The sequence below is a fragment of the Dermacentor albipictus genome, chromosome 8 (genome assembly GCF_038994185.2).
Source record: "Dermacentor albipictus isolate Rhodes 1998 colony chromosome 8, USDA_Dalb.pri_finalv2, whole genome shotgun sequence".
NCBI classification, from domain to species: domain Eukaryota; kingdom Metazoa; phylum Arthropoda; class Arachnida; order Ixodida; family Ixodidae; genus Dermacentor; species Dermacentor albipictus.
The window spans coordinates 72672742-72691093 of record NC_091828.1 but is presented as its reverse complement, the minus strand read 5'-3'; the positions used below and the strand labels follow the sequence as shown (position 1 = coordinate 72691093).

Below are 18352 nucleotides of genomic sequence, written 5' to 3'. Positions count from 1 at the left end.
GTAGTCTTTCTGTGCTTCTAGGGGCACAGCTCATGCTCATGCAAATTTATTTATTTATTTATTTATTCTGTCGATCCTATCAGGGATCATAACAGGAAGGGCATGTACATAGTTATCTTATGATAAAAGTTATATAACAATAATAATTAGTGCAATATTTAGAGTACACACAACAAATAGGCAATTAGCAAAGGCATATAATATGGTATGCAGAATTATTGAAGTGATACATTGTAATAATGTTACGAAAAACAAGAGGTAATCAAAAAGATAGACAGTTGGCAAAGGTGAACAAAGTGGTAGGCAGTAATTACAAGATGATACATAGCAGCTAATTTAAGAATAACAAGAGGTAATGAGATAAGCTGAAAATTAACAATGATGGTAGGCAGTAGTTACAAAATGATAAAACGCAATAGACTTAAGAATGAACAACAGGAAAAGAGGTAAACAATTTGCATAAATAAGCAATGGTACTCAGTAATGACAAAGTAATAAAATGCATAAAACTTAGGTTTACACAAGAGGTAATAACCTATAAGATATTTTACAGGTATCAGTAGATAAATTAGGATTATCTATACAGTATAATAAAATAAAATGACACAAATAAATGGTAACTGAGGCAGGTCATAATTGTGAAGCATGCAATTAATTTTCAGCTAATGTTAAAAAAGTATATAAGGCTGGGCTTTTTGTAATAGTAGGTTCCAGCTTGTTCCGTTCATGTGTTATAAAAGGAAAAAACTAATGCTTATGAGTTTCTGTATGAACTGGGTGTTTGTTTAATGATAGTGTTTGTCGCGTGGGCTGTGTTTGTGTTATAAGTATTTGGGACTGTATTTTTAATTCGATATGAATAAGTTCGTACATAATTTTTGATTGGGCAAACTTGGCTCGGTTTTGTAAGGTGAGGATACCGGCCAGTTTTAACAGTTCCATGGGTGAATCTGTTATTCTGTATTTATTGTAAATACATCTTAGCACCTTCCTTTGAACTGCTTCTAGTTTGTTAACGAGTTCTTTGGTGAAAAGAAACCAAATAACATTAGTATACTCTAATACTAATCTAACAAATGTGTTATATGGTAGTTTTGTGTTTGGGGGGTGTTAGTCTGAGACATCTTTTTAGAAAAGCAACTTTTTTTGTGTAGTCGAGGTAACATTGTTAGCATGGTGCTCCCATCTGAAGTCGTGTGTCAGTGTTAAGCCAAGGTACCTGTACTCCTTCACTGTGTTAAGTGTGGTGTTATTTATAGTGTAATTAAATTCTGATCTGTGCTTTTGTCTCATAATCAATAAAGTAGCTGAATTTTTTAATGTTCAAAGTCATTTCCCATTCGTTGCACCATTTTTACACTAATGATAAAGTGTTGTTCAAAGCTAGATTGTCATTACAAGAATCGATTACCTGATACAGAACAAAATTGTCAGCAAAAAAGTCTAACATTGACAGGAATATTAGAAGGCAGATCATTGATGTATACGAGATATAAAACTGGAGCCAGGACGCTTCCTTCACTAAATTTAATGGACTATTGCTGGTTAACTTCTACAAATTGAGTGCAGTTAGTAAGATAATCTTTGATCCAGCCGAGAATAGACCCTTCTCCCAATGTAAGCTTGAGTTTGCAAATTAATTTCTTATGTGTTGCGCGACCGAAAGCTTATTAAAAGTCTAGAAAAATTAGATCAATACTTAATAATGCAACGGGAACAAGCTCAGTTAGTTATGTGACTGTGGAAACTCCTTTGGGTAAATCATGCTGACAGGCTGTTAGTGTTTCTTCCTGTTCAAGATGTTTGGCTTTGTTCTTTAAGGTAATGTGTTCTAGTATAATATAACTAAGGAGTGCCTATTAGGCTCCGTTAGCGGTCTCGTATACGATACACACATGGCGGGCGAAACAAGGTCTCAAATAGCCACAGCAACATCAGAAACAGCCCTAAATGCCAGCCAATATGCTTATTAGACGTCTAAATGCTTGTACTTTGACCAGAGACGGCACATGCATGCCTGCTAAGAAATGTGTACTATGTTTTGTGACAATGGCCCCTTTTAATTCTTGGTATGCTTGACCGCACAACATGGCTGTATTGCGGCGAAGCAGAACAGTCAAGTTCGAACTATCTGGCTTAGGTCAATTTTCAGATTGAGGTAACAGCAGTTTGGGCCCATAGGAATGTATGGGTGCTGGTGGGGACCGTTGGTCAAGATCGAGCTAAGTGAAAAAAATTGAATTAACCAGAGTCAAATTAATGGAAGTGTACTGTATAGTGCAACTGACGGTGGTCTCCTCTGAACCATCAACAGTTGCACTTCGCTCCTCGAAGAGGCTTTGGTTGTTGATTGAGCTTCTGAGCAACACTTTGCAGTGTGGTGAACGGGGTTTAAATCATGGATCTGGGACTTCAAAGAGGCGCGACGCAATGCTAACGAATTTCATTCGCATTTACTGCTAAATCACCATTGAACAATTTATTGCTATTTGTAATTCGATTAGCCTTGAATAATATTTTGAACAACACTACATCAGAAGCATGCTGGAAAAATGCTTTTTTTTTAATAGGTGCTTCATCAAGCTTGGGCTGAGCAAAGCATTGTGCCATTGTTTGCAATATGGTGCGGAGTATTAAAAAGGGAATGTTGCGAGAAAATCTGACGCCTGACGAAATTTCATCAGTTCGTCGCTAAACATTCTTCTTGTTTAATGCTTCCCTGTTTGTGAGATTGCACGCATCATGCCTTCATGCATGCTGTCATGGCTTGTGTTACTTTTTCTTACCTTGGTGAAAGATTAGCCTTCTGCCGTGCTTGCTGTAGCTTTAAACTTACCCTATGTGCGAATTTATGGCACGGTGTCTGTTGGAATTAACACTATGATGCTTTCTAAAGGCGTCAACACCGCTGCGTCACTTGGACGCCAGTGTTACAGTACGCATTCCAGTTCTTGCTCAGGTGCATTATTGACAGTGAAATTGCTCAAGGTTTGCAAACAAGCTGAATGTTTGTATACAATTGGGCATAGTGTAGGCAAAAAGAACAGGCAGTTGTGTTCACACTCGTCCTTTACTTTAATGTTTATGGTGGTTTTTAACTACAATCTTTGCTTGCCAACTATGTCTTGAAAACTTAGCTGTGTCAGTTATACCCTCTGAGAAAGTTAATCCCAGGAGAGCCAAACTTTCAGAAATGTTTGCCCGGGTCAAATAAAACACAGCTGCCATTGCCTGCATGACATTACGCTTTGTGCTTGCCTGTAGCAGGAGGGAAGAGAAGTGCATTTGCATTGTGCTTATTCTGTTTTCTTTTCCTCATACAGGGATGCCTATTTGCATGCACCCAATGCGCCGTTCTCTGCATGCTGATCTGTGCACATGACCCCTTGCAAAATGCCTCTTGTGTTATCCTAGCGCAAGTTCAAGATGACGTACCGGCAGCCCCGCCCTGCCTTTCTGTGCGTGAGTGCATGATTCCCCCAATCCTCTCCTTCCTCTTTTCTTCAAGTGGTGCACAGTTAATGCACTTGACATACTTCTGGTGATGGGACCCTGAATACCAAGCTTGCAGCTTGCTGCCCGCCATCCACCTTGCCCTCTCTGCCATCCCATGTGCAATGCGGCACACTGTTAAAGGAATGTGCACGTAGTACTGTATTCCGCCATTGATTATCGCTGCAATATGGCATGAACGTTTGCGGGCAAGAACCCTTTGTGTGTAATTGTACGTCTGATGGCTCACATCGGCCACTCCGCTCTGATAATGGTCAAGTAGTACAGTCGACTCCCGTTAATACGAAGTTCACGGGGACCGCGAAAAACTTCGAATTAAACGAACTTCCAATTAAGCACAAAACACAAAAGACAGCACTTTATTTGTGGCGAAATCGAGTATTTTCTCTAAGAAAAATAGTTGGTCATCTTGCTTTGCTTCTTCTTGCCGAATCGCGCTGCTGAAAGCAAGTTCTGCAGGCTGTAGATGTGGCGGAATGCTTCTTCCGCATTACCTTCAGCGGCAAAGAAGCGCTCCGCGAGAGCAAGGCCCGGAGCTACATCGGCAGCCTTAGGTTGTGGCTCGCCTTCAGCGTCATCGTCGCTTTCCTGGGTCGCTTCCTGAGGCCGAATAATCTCTACAATTTCGCTATCCGTCAGCGCGCCGCACGTTTCGACCGCCTTGTCTACGGCGACGTAATCTTCAAAATTGATGTCCCCGAGAGCATCACCAAAATCAGTGCCGTCAAGCTCGCTTGTTGACGCTTCCTCCGCTGAAATTTCAGAGGCATCCTCGGAAGAAGCTGCCACAAAACCGCAAGCCCTGAAGCAGTTTGCGATTGTTTCTTGCTTCACACTATCCCATGCTCGCGCCAACATGTGGATGGCACTAAGCAGGCTCACCTCGTGCTTTGTGGAGCTATCCATACACAAAATCATGCGCTGGAGGAGGTGCTGCCTGTACAGGACTTTAACATTCTTGATGATGCCTTGGTCCATTGGCTGCAAAACAGCCGTTGTGTTTGCAGGCAAAAATGCGAGGTGTATTGCACTCAAGGCTGGCACATTCACGTGAGCACTGTAGTGATCGACAAGGAACAACACCTTGCGGTTCGAAGCAGCAAACTTGCGGTCCAATTTGCTTATCCAGCTCTTGAAGATTTTGGCCGTCATCCACGCTTTTTTGTTCGCCTCATAGTCCACAGGCAGCGTCTTCACGCCCTTAAAACATCTCGGCTTTGCAGCTTTCCCGATCACAAGTAACCGACATCGTTCCGTGCCAGTCATGTTTGCCGCGATCTGCACCGACACTCTCTCCTTGCTGTGTTTGTCCCCAGCACAGTCGTCGTCCTTGAATGTCAGGGTCTTCTCTGGTAGAAGCCGATAGAAGAGTGCAGTCTCATCTACATTGAAGATGTCTTCCGGTCTGTATTCGGCGAGATATTCACGCAGCTTTCCATCCTTCCATGTGGCGCATGTTTCCTGGTTAACGGACGCCTTTTCACCACACACGCTCTTGAAAACCAGGTCATGGCGATCCTTAAAGCACGTCAGCCATCCATCTGACGAAACGAAGTCATAGATCCCCAACATTGCTACAAGCGTTCGGGCTCTCATCGCAACGATGTCTCCGCTGAGAGGAAGTTTGTTGCTCCTGGCCTCCCTAATCCAAACCAGCGTAGCCTTCTCCAACTCTGGGTAAGTGCCGGTGCGCATTCGCTTCCGAGAAGTCTTGAACTTGTCGTTCTCAAATGCATCCATTATTGTGCGCTTGTTCTTGATGTAGTTTGAGAGCGTGTTCGGCTTGATCCCGTACTTCCGCGCTATGTCTTGTTTGGCGGCACCTCCCTTCTCAACTTCCTTCAAAACCTCGACTTTCGTTGCCAGGTCGAGCGTGCGATAAGAGCCACAGTTTGCCATGGTTATAAACTGCGCGACTAGGTACAGTCAATTCCGAATCACCCGTGGAACAACCTAGCCTACAAGCTTCCCGCACAAAGGCGCTCGACCAACACACGCCTCGACATACGCTGCGCACGCTGCAAGACTAATCTCGCACAATCTCGCCACTGCAAGTATGCAGCGCTGCGTGCACCTATGGCACCCGCGTGGCCTCCGCGATCTGCTCTGGCCACGCGCGGGAGCCGCGCGTGGCCTCCGGCGGGAGGCGAAGCGCCTCCCGCCGGAGTTGATCACGGAGGCCACGGCAGCCGTAGCAATGAATAATCACGCCGCTCCAAGATTGATGGTCTGCGGGTGGCTGTGGTGGCGATGACACCAACGCGGAGCACAGAACTGTTGCAACACTTGAAAAATTGCACATTCTACCAAAGAATGACGGTCACCTCGAGGATCCCGGCTGAAAATTAACTTCCAATTAAACAATATTACTGGATGAGGACTTCAAATTATCGAGCGATTTCTTCTATAGGATTACATGCAAAACTGACGGGACCAGCACTTCACTTCTAGTTAACCGAAAATTCCAATTAAGCGGCTTCGAATTATCGGGAGTCGACTGTACAGTTATGTTGGCTTTATTGCTGTTTAGGCATTCTGCACTAAAGAGAAGCACTAGATCAATTCAGATTGATAAAGCAGACTTTCTAAGCTCTATTTTTCGTTAATTTTACAGCAGGAGGTTGATTACAAGAAAAGAAAATGAAGAGGAAGGTTTCTTTTTTTTTAAATTTTGCCCTGAAAACCCTGAGCCAGTATACCAGTGTCACATTCATGGCCTCAGTGTGACGTGGATTTCAAAGCATGTTGTCCAGTCTAGGTCATTGCGGCGGCAGAGAAAGTACATATGAAAAAATGAGTAACTAGTAATAGCAGAAAACCTTGGTGCAACCATTAGAGAGATTTAGCCTGTTTTAAATGTATTGCTGTTGTGGAGTATCGGAACACCAGAGACACAAACGCGCTCAGCAGCGCTGGTGGCAACATTTTGTGCTGCTGACATCAGCTAGAGCATGTATGACTATATATATGTATATATATATATATATATATATATATATATTATAATGTCCAGCAGTAGTGTTGGTCTTGTCACTGATCTCCTCTATGATCACGTTTTCCTTCCTCTCCCAGAATTTTTGCAAGCAGGCCTCACAATTATAGTCTGTGCGTAGATTCCAATTTTGCATGCAGTTACCTTTCTGGTCCGTTTTTTCGTTAACCAACCTTTTGGGGCAGCAAATTAAGGGGCCACTAAGATCCCTGCTGGAGTTTTGCATGTTAGGCATAATGGAGGGAGCCATACTTGTTCCTTTCCCCTCTGCCATCTTCGAATTGGCCATGGCCACCCTTTTGAACCCTTAACAGGCAGCACTTCCCATGAGTATGCGGCCAACGTAATCATTGAATTTTAGGTCTCTAAGCATACCTCCTAAAGCTTCCTACTCAGGCAGTCCCAAGTTTGACGGGTATAGACTCTTACTTCAAGCTGTTGCGTCCAGTGGTAACTAAGAAACAGTTCTACATACTCAATTTGTCAACACTCCCCTCTCTCTCTAGCAGTTCTAAGGTGTACGTGATGAGCCAGGTCTGTCAAATCCAAAAAAGCCAAAGAGCAGTGTTTGCTGGAAATTGAATCGGAGCTCCTCAAGAGGGGGGAGGGGGGGATTTAAAGGCCTAAATCCATCTTTTTGATCTGATCTGTGCTGATGGGAACACTTGAAGCACATGTTTTGAAAGAGTGCATTTATCCTGCTTCTGGTGCCTGCTGGGAAAACAACAGGAGGACCCCAATGAGTGCCTGGACAGGATGGCTTCCCTGCTGCGCGTCTACGGAACGGTGGTGCACAGTCTTGGAGACCAGGCAGTCCAGGTTGTGACCTGGGAACTGCTCAGTGAGGTGAGCTGGGCTGATTGATCGGCATGACTGGGAACAGCCATATTGGAAAAATGTAGATAATGAAGGGTTGTTAAATGTACAGCGTGTGACATTGCTGTTGATCACAGCATTAGCAAGTGCCATATCCTTCTGCACGGTGCAGTTTCACGGAACTAGAATAATTTCTCAACAAGGGGGCAAAAGAAAAGGTAATTTTGAGTCGTCTTCGAGGCTTGCTTGCGTGTTCCTGTGCTGTAGATTACAGGGTACATGTTGTTGGGTTTGTGTATTGTCACACTGTAGTGACAGTGGAGAACCAAATGCTACCAACATTGCGAATTAAGAACCTAACCCCTTATTGGGTACACTTGTGCTAGGAAGGGCAGGCAACACTTGAATCGGAGCAACAGAGGCAAACACGGTCATCAGTCATTGTATCTCATCCCAGAGACCAAGTGGATGCACTATTTATTCATCTCTCTTCGTACACTCCAGATTATTTGCAGGTGCTTTTGTATGTTTGAGAATGTTCGTGCATATATTGGAAGGATAGTAGAGAAGAACTTTTTGTGATGCATGCTCAATCTCATCAGACACGCTTCCTTCGCAATAGACTGGGCAACAATGACCAAGAAATTTTGATGCTGTAGGCATGTTTTGCACAGAGTGATAACGTTATAACAGTGTCAGTCCACCATAAATGAAAAGAAGCAGTAACTAGAGGAATTATGCATGGCAATATTTAGGACTATGTAGGGTTAGGCGTAGGAATAAAAAATTTTAAAAAATATTTTCTATTGTTTAGCCTGTCCCATGGCAGTAATCATTTTTTTCTTAATTTTCATTTTTTTAAATATTTAATTGAGCACCAAGGTGCAGGCTGTCTCGTTCAATTGTCCTAATCGCTCAGTGAGAGCTTCAGTTCCAGTGTTTTTGTGTACTTTTGAAAGAGTGCCATGGTGCTAACATCATGAGCACTGTTTACTCCGTCTGGCAGTGTAGTAATTGTAACAGTCCTGATAAGAGTTAGCAAATGTATCACCATAGATAACATAAGTGCCGTATGCACTTCCAACTAGCGAAAATATAGCGTTTTGGACACTTTTAGACCTCTCCCGAAATGCCTGCTGTGTTGGCAACACATCACACCACCAAGCATTGTCTTGCAAGATGCCATGCAGCACCAGGGCACCACGTCTGCACCTGGCTACACTTGACGACTGTGGTGCGCAGGTGCAATATTGTGGCAAAGAATCTGGGGCTGTGCTTGCGGCATACTGTGAGCTGGTGCAAAAGGTGCACTGAATAGTGCATAAATTAAGCAAAGTTCCTCATTTCTTGAAGTTACTGATCCTTGATTATGGAGATCCCAGAGTTTGACTGTTACAAAACTTGTCAAAAAGTGTGCCCGTGTGTACAAGTGTTTATAGTAGTTTCGAATTTGTTCTCTCGTTATATCTGTGTGCTTGTGTTTATGTTCTTAAAGGTGTCTTGTCTTCACATGCTAGTATTTACATGTTGTAAGCACCACTTGGCAGAAAGGCACAGCACTCCTGTACACTCCTTAGCTCTTTGTTTTTGTTGGGTCTTCAATGTGGTGTATGCAATTTTGAAATAAACATTTGATTTGTGACATGGTTGCTTTGGTTGCAGGAAGAGTTAATGGCCAAAGCACGGGGTTGACAAGTGTGTTGCTTGCCACTGCACTTCAGTTAAAAAGTGAAGTTTCCTTGGGTTTCTTGCTTTTCAGAACCTCCATGGGATGGCCAACTGTGTCCTGCAGGCAACCGAGTTTGCACCCAGGAACTCTCTTCTTGTCTCAGGTAAGCTGCCTTGTCTGCTGTGGTTGTTGTCAGGGCCATTTTTTTTTCCTTCTGCACTGTCGCCAGCCTTGTGCAACCAAAAGTTGCCGCACAGTTCTGAAAGGCAAGAGATTTTGAGTTCTTTCCCGAAACTTGCGCAAAATGGGCACGAGTGTTCAGCAGAAGTTTATGCTTTGAGTACAGGCTGGCTTCACTTCATTTTCACTTTGAATGCCTTACTTTTAATAATTAGGACAGCCATTGCAAAAACACTCGATATGATGCTGGCGTTTCTTTTTTTTTGGTGAACAATTGAAAAATGAATATTTTACTCTCTTATTTGGCTTCATTTGGTTTATCGGAGTATGTAAGATTTTGGAATACGTACCTTTGTTCTAATTTTGGCTTCTTAGTCACTGGTGACCGACAGACATGGGGCTCTGCCTGTTGCCACTGGGTGGGTTCCTTGCTGCATCTGTCCAGTGCCCTAACCGTCTTCCGGGCATTTTTGCGCAGCCAACCAGACGGTGGTGCTACTGTGCAACCTGACGGGTCAGTGTCCCTCGTCTCTGGTGGACCTGCTGCACCTGCAGGCGCAGCTGGTACTCTCCGAGGCGCACACCCTGTCCCTGCTGCGCCTGCTTGGATCCCTCGTGCAGCATTTGGGTGCACAGGTCAGGGTTCATTGCTTGTCGTTGAAACCAACACCGTCTGGAACTAGGAAATGCCTCTTCACGTCCTCTTTGTAACGGCTGTTGCATTTTCACAGCAAGGTCAGACTTGCAAGCACAGAGAAGTCCAGTCATGTTGGAGATGTTGACTTCCAGTAGATATTTATTGATTGGAATGTTATGCATGTTTACGGGCACAGGCTACGAAGTATATAAAAAAAAAGGGGGACTAAAGCAGTTGCAGGAAAGAGCGGTTGCCCAAGAAACATGTTTCAAAAAACATCCTCATTTACCGACAATAGTAGTTAAGGTTTTGTGACCTACTGATCACCTACAGAACACTTAGTGCTTAGGCACTAGCAAACTATAACCTTGAGCAATGCCTTTGAACTTTGTAGATTCCACTGCCACTGGTATCGCTGGCCTTCGAGAGCCGCTGGCGTCGCAGCCCACGGGCGCGGGTGCAGGCGCAGCTGCTGTCGGTGCAGCACGCCATGCTGAAGCTGAAGAGCGTGGCCATCGTGGAGGAGGCCTACCGATGCCTGGTGCAGAGCCTGGACGCGACAGGCATGGCAGCCACGGCCCTGGCACCCCTGTGCTCCCTCAGCCAGGTGGCCAACGCCCGGCACTCCATCATCGGGGTGAGGAACATTGGCCTCTTGAGACACTCCATAGCTTGCGTTGTACGTGTTCGTCGGAATGGGGGACCTCGAACCCAGTACGCTAGCTGGGAAATTTTACCTTTTCTGGAACGGTGCAGTACAGTCGAACCACGTTATAACAAAGTTGCGTTGCACATGGAGATGCTTTATTTTTTATGTATATATATATCAAATCTTTGTTATGAGCATACACATGCGTGGATCTAGGGGGGGGGGGGGGAAATGGTTGAAAGTCCTGACTCGTCCCCCTTAAAATTTGTGGGCGCCGCTCAGCATATGGCACATGACAAGCTCGAGAAGTCCTTCTTCCCAGCTGTTACTGTTATTTTATTCTGGAGAGACAAGAAAGGTTTAATGATTATTGAAGACAACATGCCGGCACATAAAAAACTTGCTGTAAAGGAAGCTGGCATGAATGTCGGACTCGGCTCTCGGCACCAACCTACAAGGCACAAAAATTAAGGGAAGGAGGCAGTCACAGCACACGTACGACAGTAGTGCCCGGTAGTAGGATGTGCGAATAGTAATTTTTGAGCCTGAATCAAATAGTGCCAGAAGCGGATCAAATTGAATTGAATAATGGACAGCTATTTTTGCCTTTATTATAAAACTATGTTCACAACTTAGTGTTGATGTTGGCAAGCTTCTGCCATTACATTGCACGTTATGAAGCCTTGCTTGTTAAAAAAGCATTAGGAACAAAGGTTTAGCTTGTTCACATACCCATAACTTTGCGGAGAGTGCGAATGACCGTGGTTTTTAGCCGGTGAAGTCTGGCTCCCTGAGTGGTGTAGCCTGCTGCACTATGTAACTTGGCATGATTTATGCCAACTATAGTTGCGGGGATGGAATTGATCCTACTTTTGCTTTGGTTCCATGTTGGTTTAAGCACAGTTAACAATTTTAAAATTCCGATTCTGAAATGTTCGAATATTTTAAAAATATTGATATCAACAGATAGTAACTGTTCGATAGAAGGCTGCATCGAATAGGACGACATTAGATGCATTATTGGAAAGCTTTAGAATACTAGCAAGATCCTACTCGGCAGCATAATGCCATAGCTACTTAGACATTACGACAGCTGTAGGAGGTCTTTGTAAAAGTAATGCTGATGTCTACAACAGACTAGCAAAGGGCCTCCGGGTGATTTGGGGGGCCAGTTGATCACTTGTCGGGCCAATATATGGCATGTGAATCATTCTAAATTACTAATGTGCCTCACATTGTTGTATATATGCAACCATGTGATGGTGTGCTCACACGGGATCAGCATGTTGGCTTGCAGGCTGCCGGCCAGCTAAGCCAAAGCTGTTGGACTATAAACGCACATATCATGAATGTGTATGGGTTGTTTCAAGTTGCTTGTGCTGAGTATATGACATGCTTTCTGCCAGAATACTTCGATGGGGGCAATTTGCGAAAACACCCGTGTACTTAAATTTAGGTGCACATTAAAGAACTCCAGGCGGTCCAAATTTCTGGAGTCTCCCCACTAGAGCGTGCCTCATAATCAGATTGTGGTTTTGGCATATAAAACCCCATAATTTAATTTTAATTTTTTTGCCACAGTACATATTGTGAGCTGCGAGGGAACAGGTGTCTTTGCTTTGCTGTTATCGATGTTGTGAAACATCTTGCACATTCGTTTTTGCTGTTAGCAGTAAAATACTAATTGAAATAAAACATGTCCATACTAATTTTAGATTTTGGTATATGCGATAATTCGTTATGTCGATCTTTGCTATACTGAGCCTCGATGTTATATGGAGTTATAGTGAACGTTATATCAAGTCCGGTGTGTGGCATAACTTGGTACACTTTCTTACTTGGCGCAAATGTTATCTCCGAAGCAGATTCAGCTAAGTGAAACCATTGCAAACACAAGCTGCAGTCCTAGTAAAAGGTCTTTCATCATCGCTTCAGAAGGATTGGATTGAGTTGCTGGAGGTTGTGTTTTGTCCACAAGACCCTTGACCTCAGCTTCGGGTTGCTTCCTCCCCCGCTCCCAGATGTGGGCCCTGAAGCCGGCCTTCTTCGACCTCCTGCTCGAGTACCTGACACCCATCAGCGATGGCTGGCACGGGTCGCCCAGCACCCAGTATGCCATGCTGTACCTGCTGCACTCGCATAGCCAGAGGTAATGTCTGCCAGGCACACTGCAAAGCTTGAGAGTTTGCTCCTTTCCTCACACCCTGTTCCGGCTTTGCTGTTCCCATTTGGTGTCTGTGTTCACTCCGGTTGCAAGTTTCGAGCTGCACTCATGGCATGGGTTACCAAAAGGTGCGTCGTCCCAGAAGACAGCTCCGTGAACATCATGCTCACAGTTACTCTGATGTGAGACCAACATATGATAAAGTCAGTGAAAGCATAGGGGAAGTTCATTGTTGTTGTTGTTTGTTTAATTGAAATGTTTAAATGATAAGGTAAAAAAATTAAAGTGGACAACTTGCTGCCGTTGGGAGCTGTACCCACGTCTGCATGATGTGTGTGATGCACTAACCAATTGAGCTACCGTGGTGGCTATCCTCCCATCCACTTGCTTTGGTATTTATGGGTGTGCGTGTTACATCTATCCATAGGCGTTGTTAGCCAGTGCTGCCCTGGTTTCGTATGTGGAACATCCTTTCAGCTACAGGTGTCGTGTAGCATGGGAGCTTGGGAGTAGACAGAAAAGCCATTAAAACCTCGCGTGCTACCCAAATGCATCAGTGCTGCCAAGGCCCTCTCTCTGTGCACTGAGGGAGAGGATTAAGAAGGTCCAAGTGTCGGTTCACCTTATTCTTGTACTTTTTCGTGACGTTTGGCGAGTTTGCAAGTGCCCGCTTTGCACCTAGCAGGAAATTGAATTCTCTAAACTTTGTGTGTGCAGGCACGGCCACTTCATATCGTCCAGCACCCTCCTGATCCATGGTGACGATCTGGGTGTGCCACGGAGTGTGTACCTCTCGCGAATACTCACCCTCCTTGCCAGCGTTCTCACCTCGACCACTGTGCCTGACGACGTCAGGTAAGCGTCTGCCATGCCATTGCTCTCGGTTCCCTGTTCGGGGACTTGGTCTACAAAGCAGCGACGAAGTGTGTCTTAAATGTCTGTCACATGGCCGGATTAAGTGTCACTTTGAGCTAGTGCACCTTGCTTTGCTGCTTTGCAACAATATTGCATAGAGTATTCCTTTCTTGTTTCCATTTGCAATGCGTGGCCCAGTGTAGGGTTGAGTCACTGAGGCACACTGCAGTTCCGCTGCACGCTCTCTCGTTGACGAAGTTATGGTCTTGCGTTTCGTTAAGAAAATTGTTCTTGCATCCTCTCCGCTCTGTTTCTTATCAGCCCACACGCAGGATACGCACTCGCAGACCTGATTTCAAGAGAAAGAGCTCTAAACCATGTGAAAATTTCCCACCATTCTGTGGCTGTGCCCATGAACAGATTTTGTGGTTTCAACCAGAAATTTTCTGTTTTGTCTATCCACACTTTCTGAACCACCCTGAAGCATCTTCATGTTGGAAAGGAACCTGCAACCACAAGCAGGCATGGCTCTGTAGCATCTTGCTGCGGTAGTACAGTTGGTTCGGTCAAATTTCTCACTTTTTTATTTCGGAACTAAACAAATAATGCAAGATAGTGTTCTAGATTGCATTCGTTGAAGGCAGTAGAATTTAAAAAATTAAAAAAAATTAAAGTTGATCTTTTTTAAACAAATACACACTGTTAAATTACTCCTAATTTACTAGCATTCCCAAATTTGAGCGCTTCTCGTGGTGTTTTAGTGCCGACGAAGACAAAGATATTTCCCTCAAATATTAACATTTATGGCAGCAGGCTGACCAAATTTGAATACAGTGCACTTTAGATGCAGATTAAAAAAATCTTGAATTTGGCAAATGTGCAGTGTTCCGTTTTCGATTTATTTTTTCAAGATCATAGCGATGATTCTCCATGGTAATTAGAAGCAATACTATTGGCCCATAGTGTATCAATAAATATTTTGAGAACTGTAGCCACAACACTTGCTTTTTGGGGGAGTTATAACCAAAATGAGGGGTCTGCAGAAAGCAAGCACTTCTGACTGACGGGGTGCTTCTGCATTTTTTTTTTCTGAAGACAAAAGTTTGTCTCAAAACTAAGATTGATTTCATTGTCCTGGGCACTCAGGCAGCAAAACAGGAAATTTTTAATTAAAATTAAGCATGGTCACCCGACATGCCCCAGCCGAACTTATTGGAACGCACCCTGCAGAAGATAGATTTGCTGCGGGCATCGATTGCACTTTCATCTGTCTGTAGCGACAGCGCGACAATCGTTGAAATGCAGACTGACCGGGTCGCACGCAGGCATGTGTACATGCAGCAATGTGTTGACCAGCTTTTCTTGCGGCTCGTGGAATAAATACACCTATTTTCTGGCGAGTTCAATGTGCTTGGACATTCAAGCGGGTCCCTCCAAGTCCAAATTAGTCATCAGCGAGAGTGCTGCATGCCGTACCGTGCACATTATGGATCGCAATATTAAGAGAGGCTGTAGCTGGATCTCCGTGTTCTATTCAGTTAATCTTCCAGCCCCTTCGGAGTTTCGATTAATGGAGTTTCGCTGCATTTGTCCTTCTCTCCTCCGTGCGTGCTGCAAGCAGGCGCCTGTGCCAGCACTGGTCCCTGCAGCTGGTCGAGTGCCTGCAGCTCCACATGCCCCACCTGGCACACTCGACCGAGTTCCTCGGCCTCGTCGATGCTACCATCGACTGCGGTGGGTACCCATTTCCTGTCTGTGGGTAGTCTGATTAAATACGGTATTTACTCGATTGTAACAGGCGCCCAATTTGTTGTGGCTGCAAATGGAAAGTGCAGGGGCCTCGATTCTACTGTCGAACTTCGGAAAGTGCAAAATGCAATACCCTTGATGTTGCCCTCACCAGATTTTCATAAGAGAGGGAGGTAGCAGTTGGGATTGAATTCGTTGGCAGCAATTTTTAGCAGCCATGACAGTGTTATCAGTGTTATAAGTGACAGAAGTCGAGTGATAACAAACTTCTGACGCTCGCAGAAGCTTTCGGCTTCTGCAGTACAGCAAAGCACAACCTTAAAGGTTAGAAGATTCGAAGATAGGGGGATTAGGACTTAGAAACCACCTATTGAAGTTTTGGTTTTGTGCTTGTTTCGAACGTGTTTTGAATTTTAGTGAATTTTTCTTCAAAGAAGTCCCATTAGAATAGAATTAAATATAGTGGTTGGCAGTGGCCTCGGGCCTCGGTGTTTTTAATGGTCACTGAATCTCTGAACTCACATCTGCTGTACATTTCTTATTATTTTATTTTTTCCTTCTGCAGGCTACACCAATGACACTGAGGCAACCTTGAGGGCTTGCCAAATCCTTCAGCGGGTCGTTGACACTGTCAGCACCCTGCTTCCCAGAGACATTCTCCAGAGGTGGGTAGGCATTGTATGGCGGCAGTTGCCAATTCTGAAAGCATTGCATTATTTGCGACTCCCGTGTATTGCTGCATGTAAGTCAACTTCAAATGTCGGTCGACCAACGGAAATGGGAAAGAAGCAGAGACATTTGGAAATGCATTTCTGTTTTCACCACTACTTCACGCAGAAAATCCCAAGCATCCTCGCTCCCAATGTCAACGTTGTCCTGTTGCTCTCACTGATGTCAGCATTTATCAAAAGTTGGCCAACCGACGAGTCATCAAACAGCACGAATATGTTGGAAGGTCGTGTAGGCTAGTTGCCTTCACCGCGCATTGTTCGTTTATGCACAGAGGCACGGTGTCCGAAGTGGCACGCTTCTCGTGTGGTAGCCGTTTTCCTAGGCACTGAAGCTTCTCATCATTGTGAGATATTCTTCTTACTTTAGAGAATGACATTGCCTTTTGCTTGAGTGAAGGCACGCTTGCGGAGGCATTTGGATTGCTGAATGCACCTGATGCACTTCCACAATATCGCACACCTTGCAAGAGACACAAAATGATGTCCTAAGGTCTTTGGCTCCAGTAATGCGATTGGAAAGAAGCTCCCAAGTCAGTTTGTAGCTGAAGTCGATGATAATGCTTGAATTGCAGCTCAACAGTGAGCTTTAATAGGTCAGTTTCTCAGTGAGTTTCAGGATGCCACGGCCACCACAAAGCATGCCAGTAGCGGTAGTCTTTAGTGGACTTAAGGGTTAGTATGTTGCACTGTAAGGGCTGTGGAGTGGCGACAAGGACCGCAAGCGAAGGCCTTTGCTAGTTGTGGATGAGCTGAAAGATGGCGCCTGGGGTCGCAGGGATATGCGGGAGCTGGTGCATTGGCGGAGGGGGAGTAGTGAATTAAAGGGTGTTGGTGGGACATGTGCGCATGCTTCCATCCTTACAGCACAATAATAAACCCGCCGAACCCTCAAGATTAAAAGGCCGCGAGATGAGAATAAAAATGAGGGCGCAGCGCATGTCGTCTCTCTGTCCTGGTGCTTCACGCTGTACGTCATTTCTACAGAGAATAAAAAGCTTCTGTCGTAGGAGTTGTGATGAGAACTCCCTAACTTCACCCTAAATTGACTGGAAAAGTCCACAAATGGCATTGTCCGGGGCATACCCCTCAGTGCTGCCTTGGAGCCAAGCACAGCGGGAAAGCGACGAGGATGGCTGTCATCATGGCGCTGGCAGGACCATTGCGTGTCTAAATGTGATGAAATCAGAATACTGCTTTTGCGGACTGAATCCTTGTGTAGAGGGGTCAGCTCACCTAATTTGGGATTCTTGTTTTGGAAAATTGAAATTCGTGCGTGCCACAACATAGGGTGTTTATGGGCTATCATTCTCCTTGCATGGTTTTCCTTATAAATTCATGATTTCGTGTGCAGATGCTACAACCTGTGTGTGGTGAAGGCTGGCAGTGCTATACCATCCGAAAGGTCAAAGTTCATTGCCCTCATGACTCTGCTGCCTGTTGACCTCCTCACAAGGTTTGTTGCTCTTCTCTCAAGTTCTGCCTGTAGCGGTATGAGGGAAGGTAGCTGTTGGATTTCGTACTCAACCTGCTACGTCCTCTACAATCGTGAAAGGAGTTCTGTGTGTTTTGCACTTCCTATCTTTTCTGGCCAATTGCTCACCCATCCTTGCATATATTGGGCCAATTTCATCTGAACAATACCATACGCCATGCCTGCAGCTTACCAAACTCTGGTACAACTTCTTGACATTGCTTACATAAGGGTTCATTATGGTTAAATGTGCCCTAATTTCGTGACCACTAAAAACAGATGTAGCTATGCAAATGAAATTTTTGAATAAAAACAGCATTTTTGTAATGTACTCGTGATAGCAAATCCCCTGTTCCATCAGCACAGCAGGCCAATGCACTACCCATTAGACAATGGACTACTTATTCCCACTGACCCAAGTTGGCAGAAAAGGGGTGCATATGATTGATGCCTCTTGGGTGGCGCTGAAACCAACGTTCTTGAAGCAAGGGGTGCGTATTCTTAGACGGTCGCTCAATCATGGCTGGACGCGGGGCAGTCCACACTGCGGCTGCCATTTCAAGCACCATAAACAAGTTCATTTCAGTGGGATGCGGATTTTTTTTTTTTTTCTGCACTTTTCTCACCGAATTGCACATTATAAACTGTGCTGATGTGTAGAGACTGTCATCACATGTCGGTAGAGATGTGTGCCCCTTCAAACAGGCGATCAACAAACAGGATGTTGGCCATGACGTGTTTTCAAAGCAAACTATTACTTGTGGCGCTTGGTTGTATTTGTAAACAAAAATGGCGGCCCCGCGCAAGCATAATGTGGTGCTATTTTGAGCTATTAAACGCAAATGCTTTGTGAGCACATTTGAAGTCTGCTAGCCTTGCGTGAGTAGGTAATATACGGGGTTATGTTCCGACAAATTTCCTTGATG

The 18352-nt window shown here is 44.7% G+C and overlaps 1 protein-coding gene across 4 annotated transcripts in view; it reads left to right on the top strand.

Moving 5' to 3' along the window:
* nonC (serine/threonine-protein kinase Smg1) overlaps positions 1-18352 on the top strand; it is a 110902-nt gene that overhangs the window by 15292 nt on the left and 77258 nt on the right. For 3 of the 4 annotated variants that reach the window (XM_065455909.1, XM_065455907.1, XM_065455910.1), the window contains exons 6-15: positions 3415-3462; positions 7235-7351; positions 9081-9153; positions 9649-9806; positions 10202-10444; positions 12478-12605; positions 13338-13475; positions 15097-15209; positions 15790-15889; positions 17307-17408. In XM_065455909.1, coding sequence (XP_065311981.1) covers positions 3415-3462; positions 7235-7351; positions 9081-9153; positions 9649-9806; positions 10202-10444; positions 12478-12605; positions 13338-13475; positions 15097-15209; positions 15790-15889; positions 17307-17408 — 1220 coding nt within the window. The remainder of the gene's footprint in view (positions 1-3414; positions 3463-7234; positions 7352-9080; positions 9154-9648; positions 9807-10201; positions 10445-12477; positions 12606-13337; positions 13476-15096; positions 15210-15789; positions 15890-17306; positions 17409-18352) is intronic. The other variant, XM_065455911.1, reaches the window with a different exon arrangement.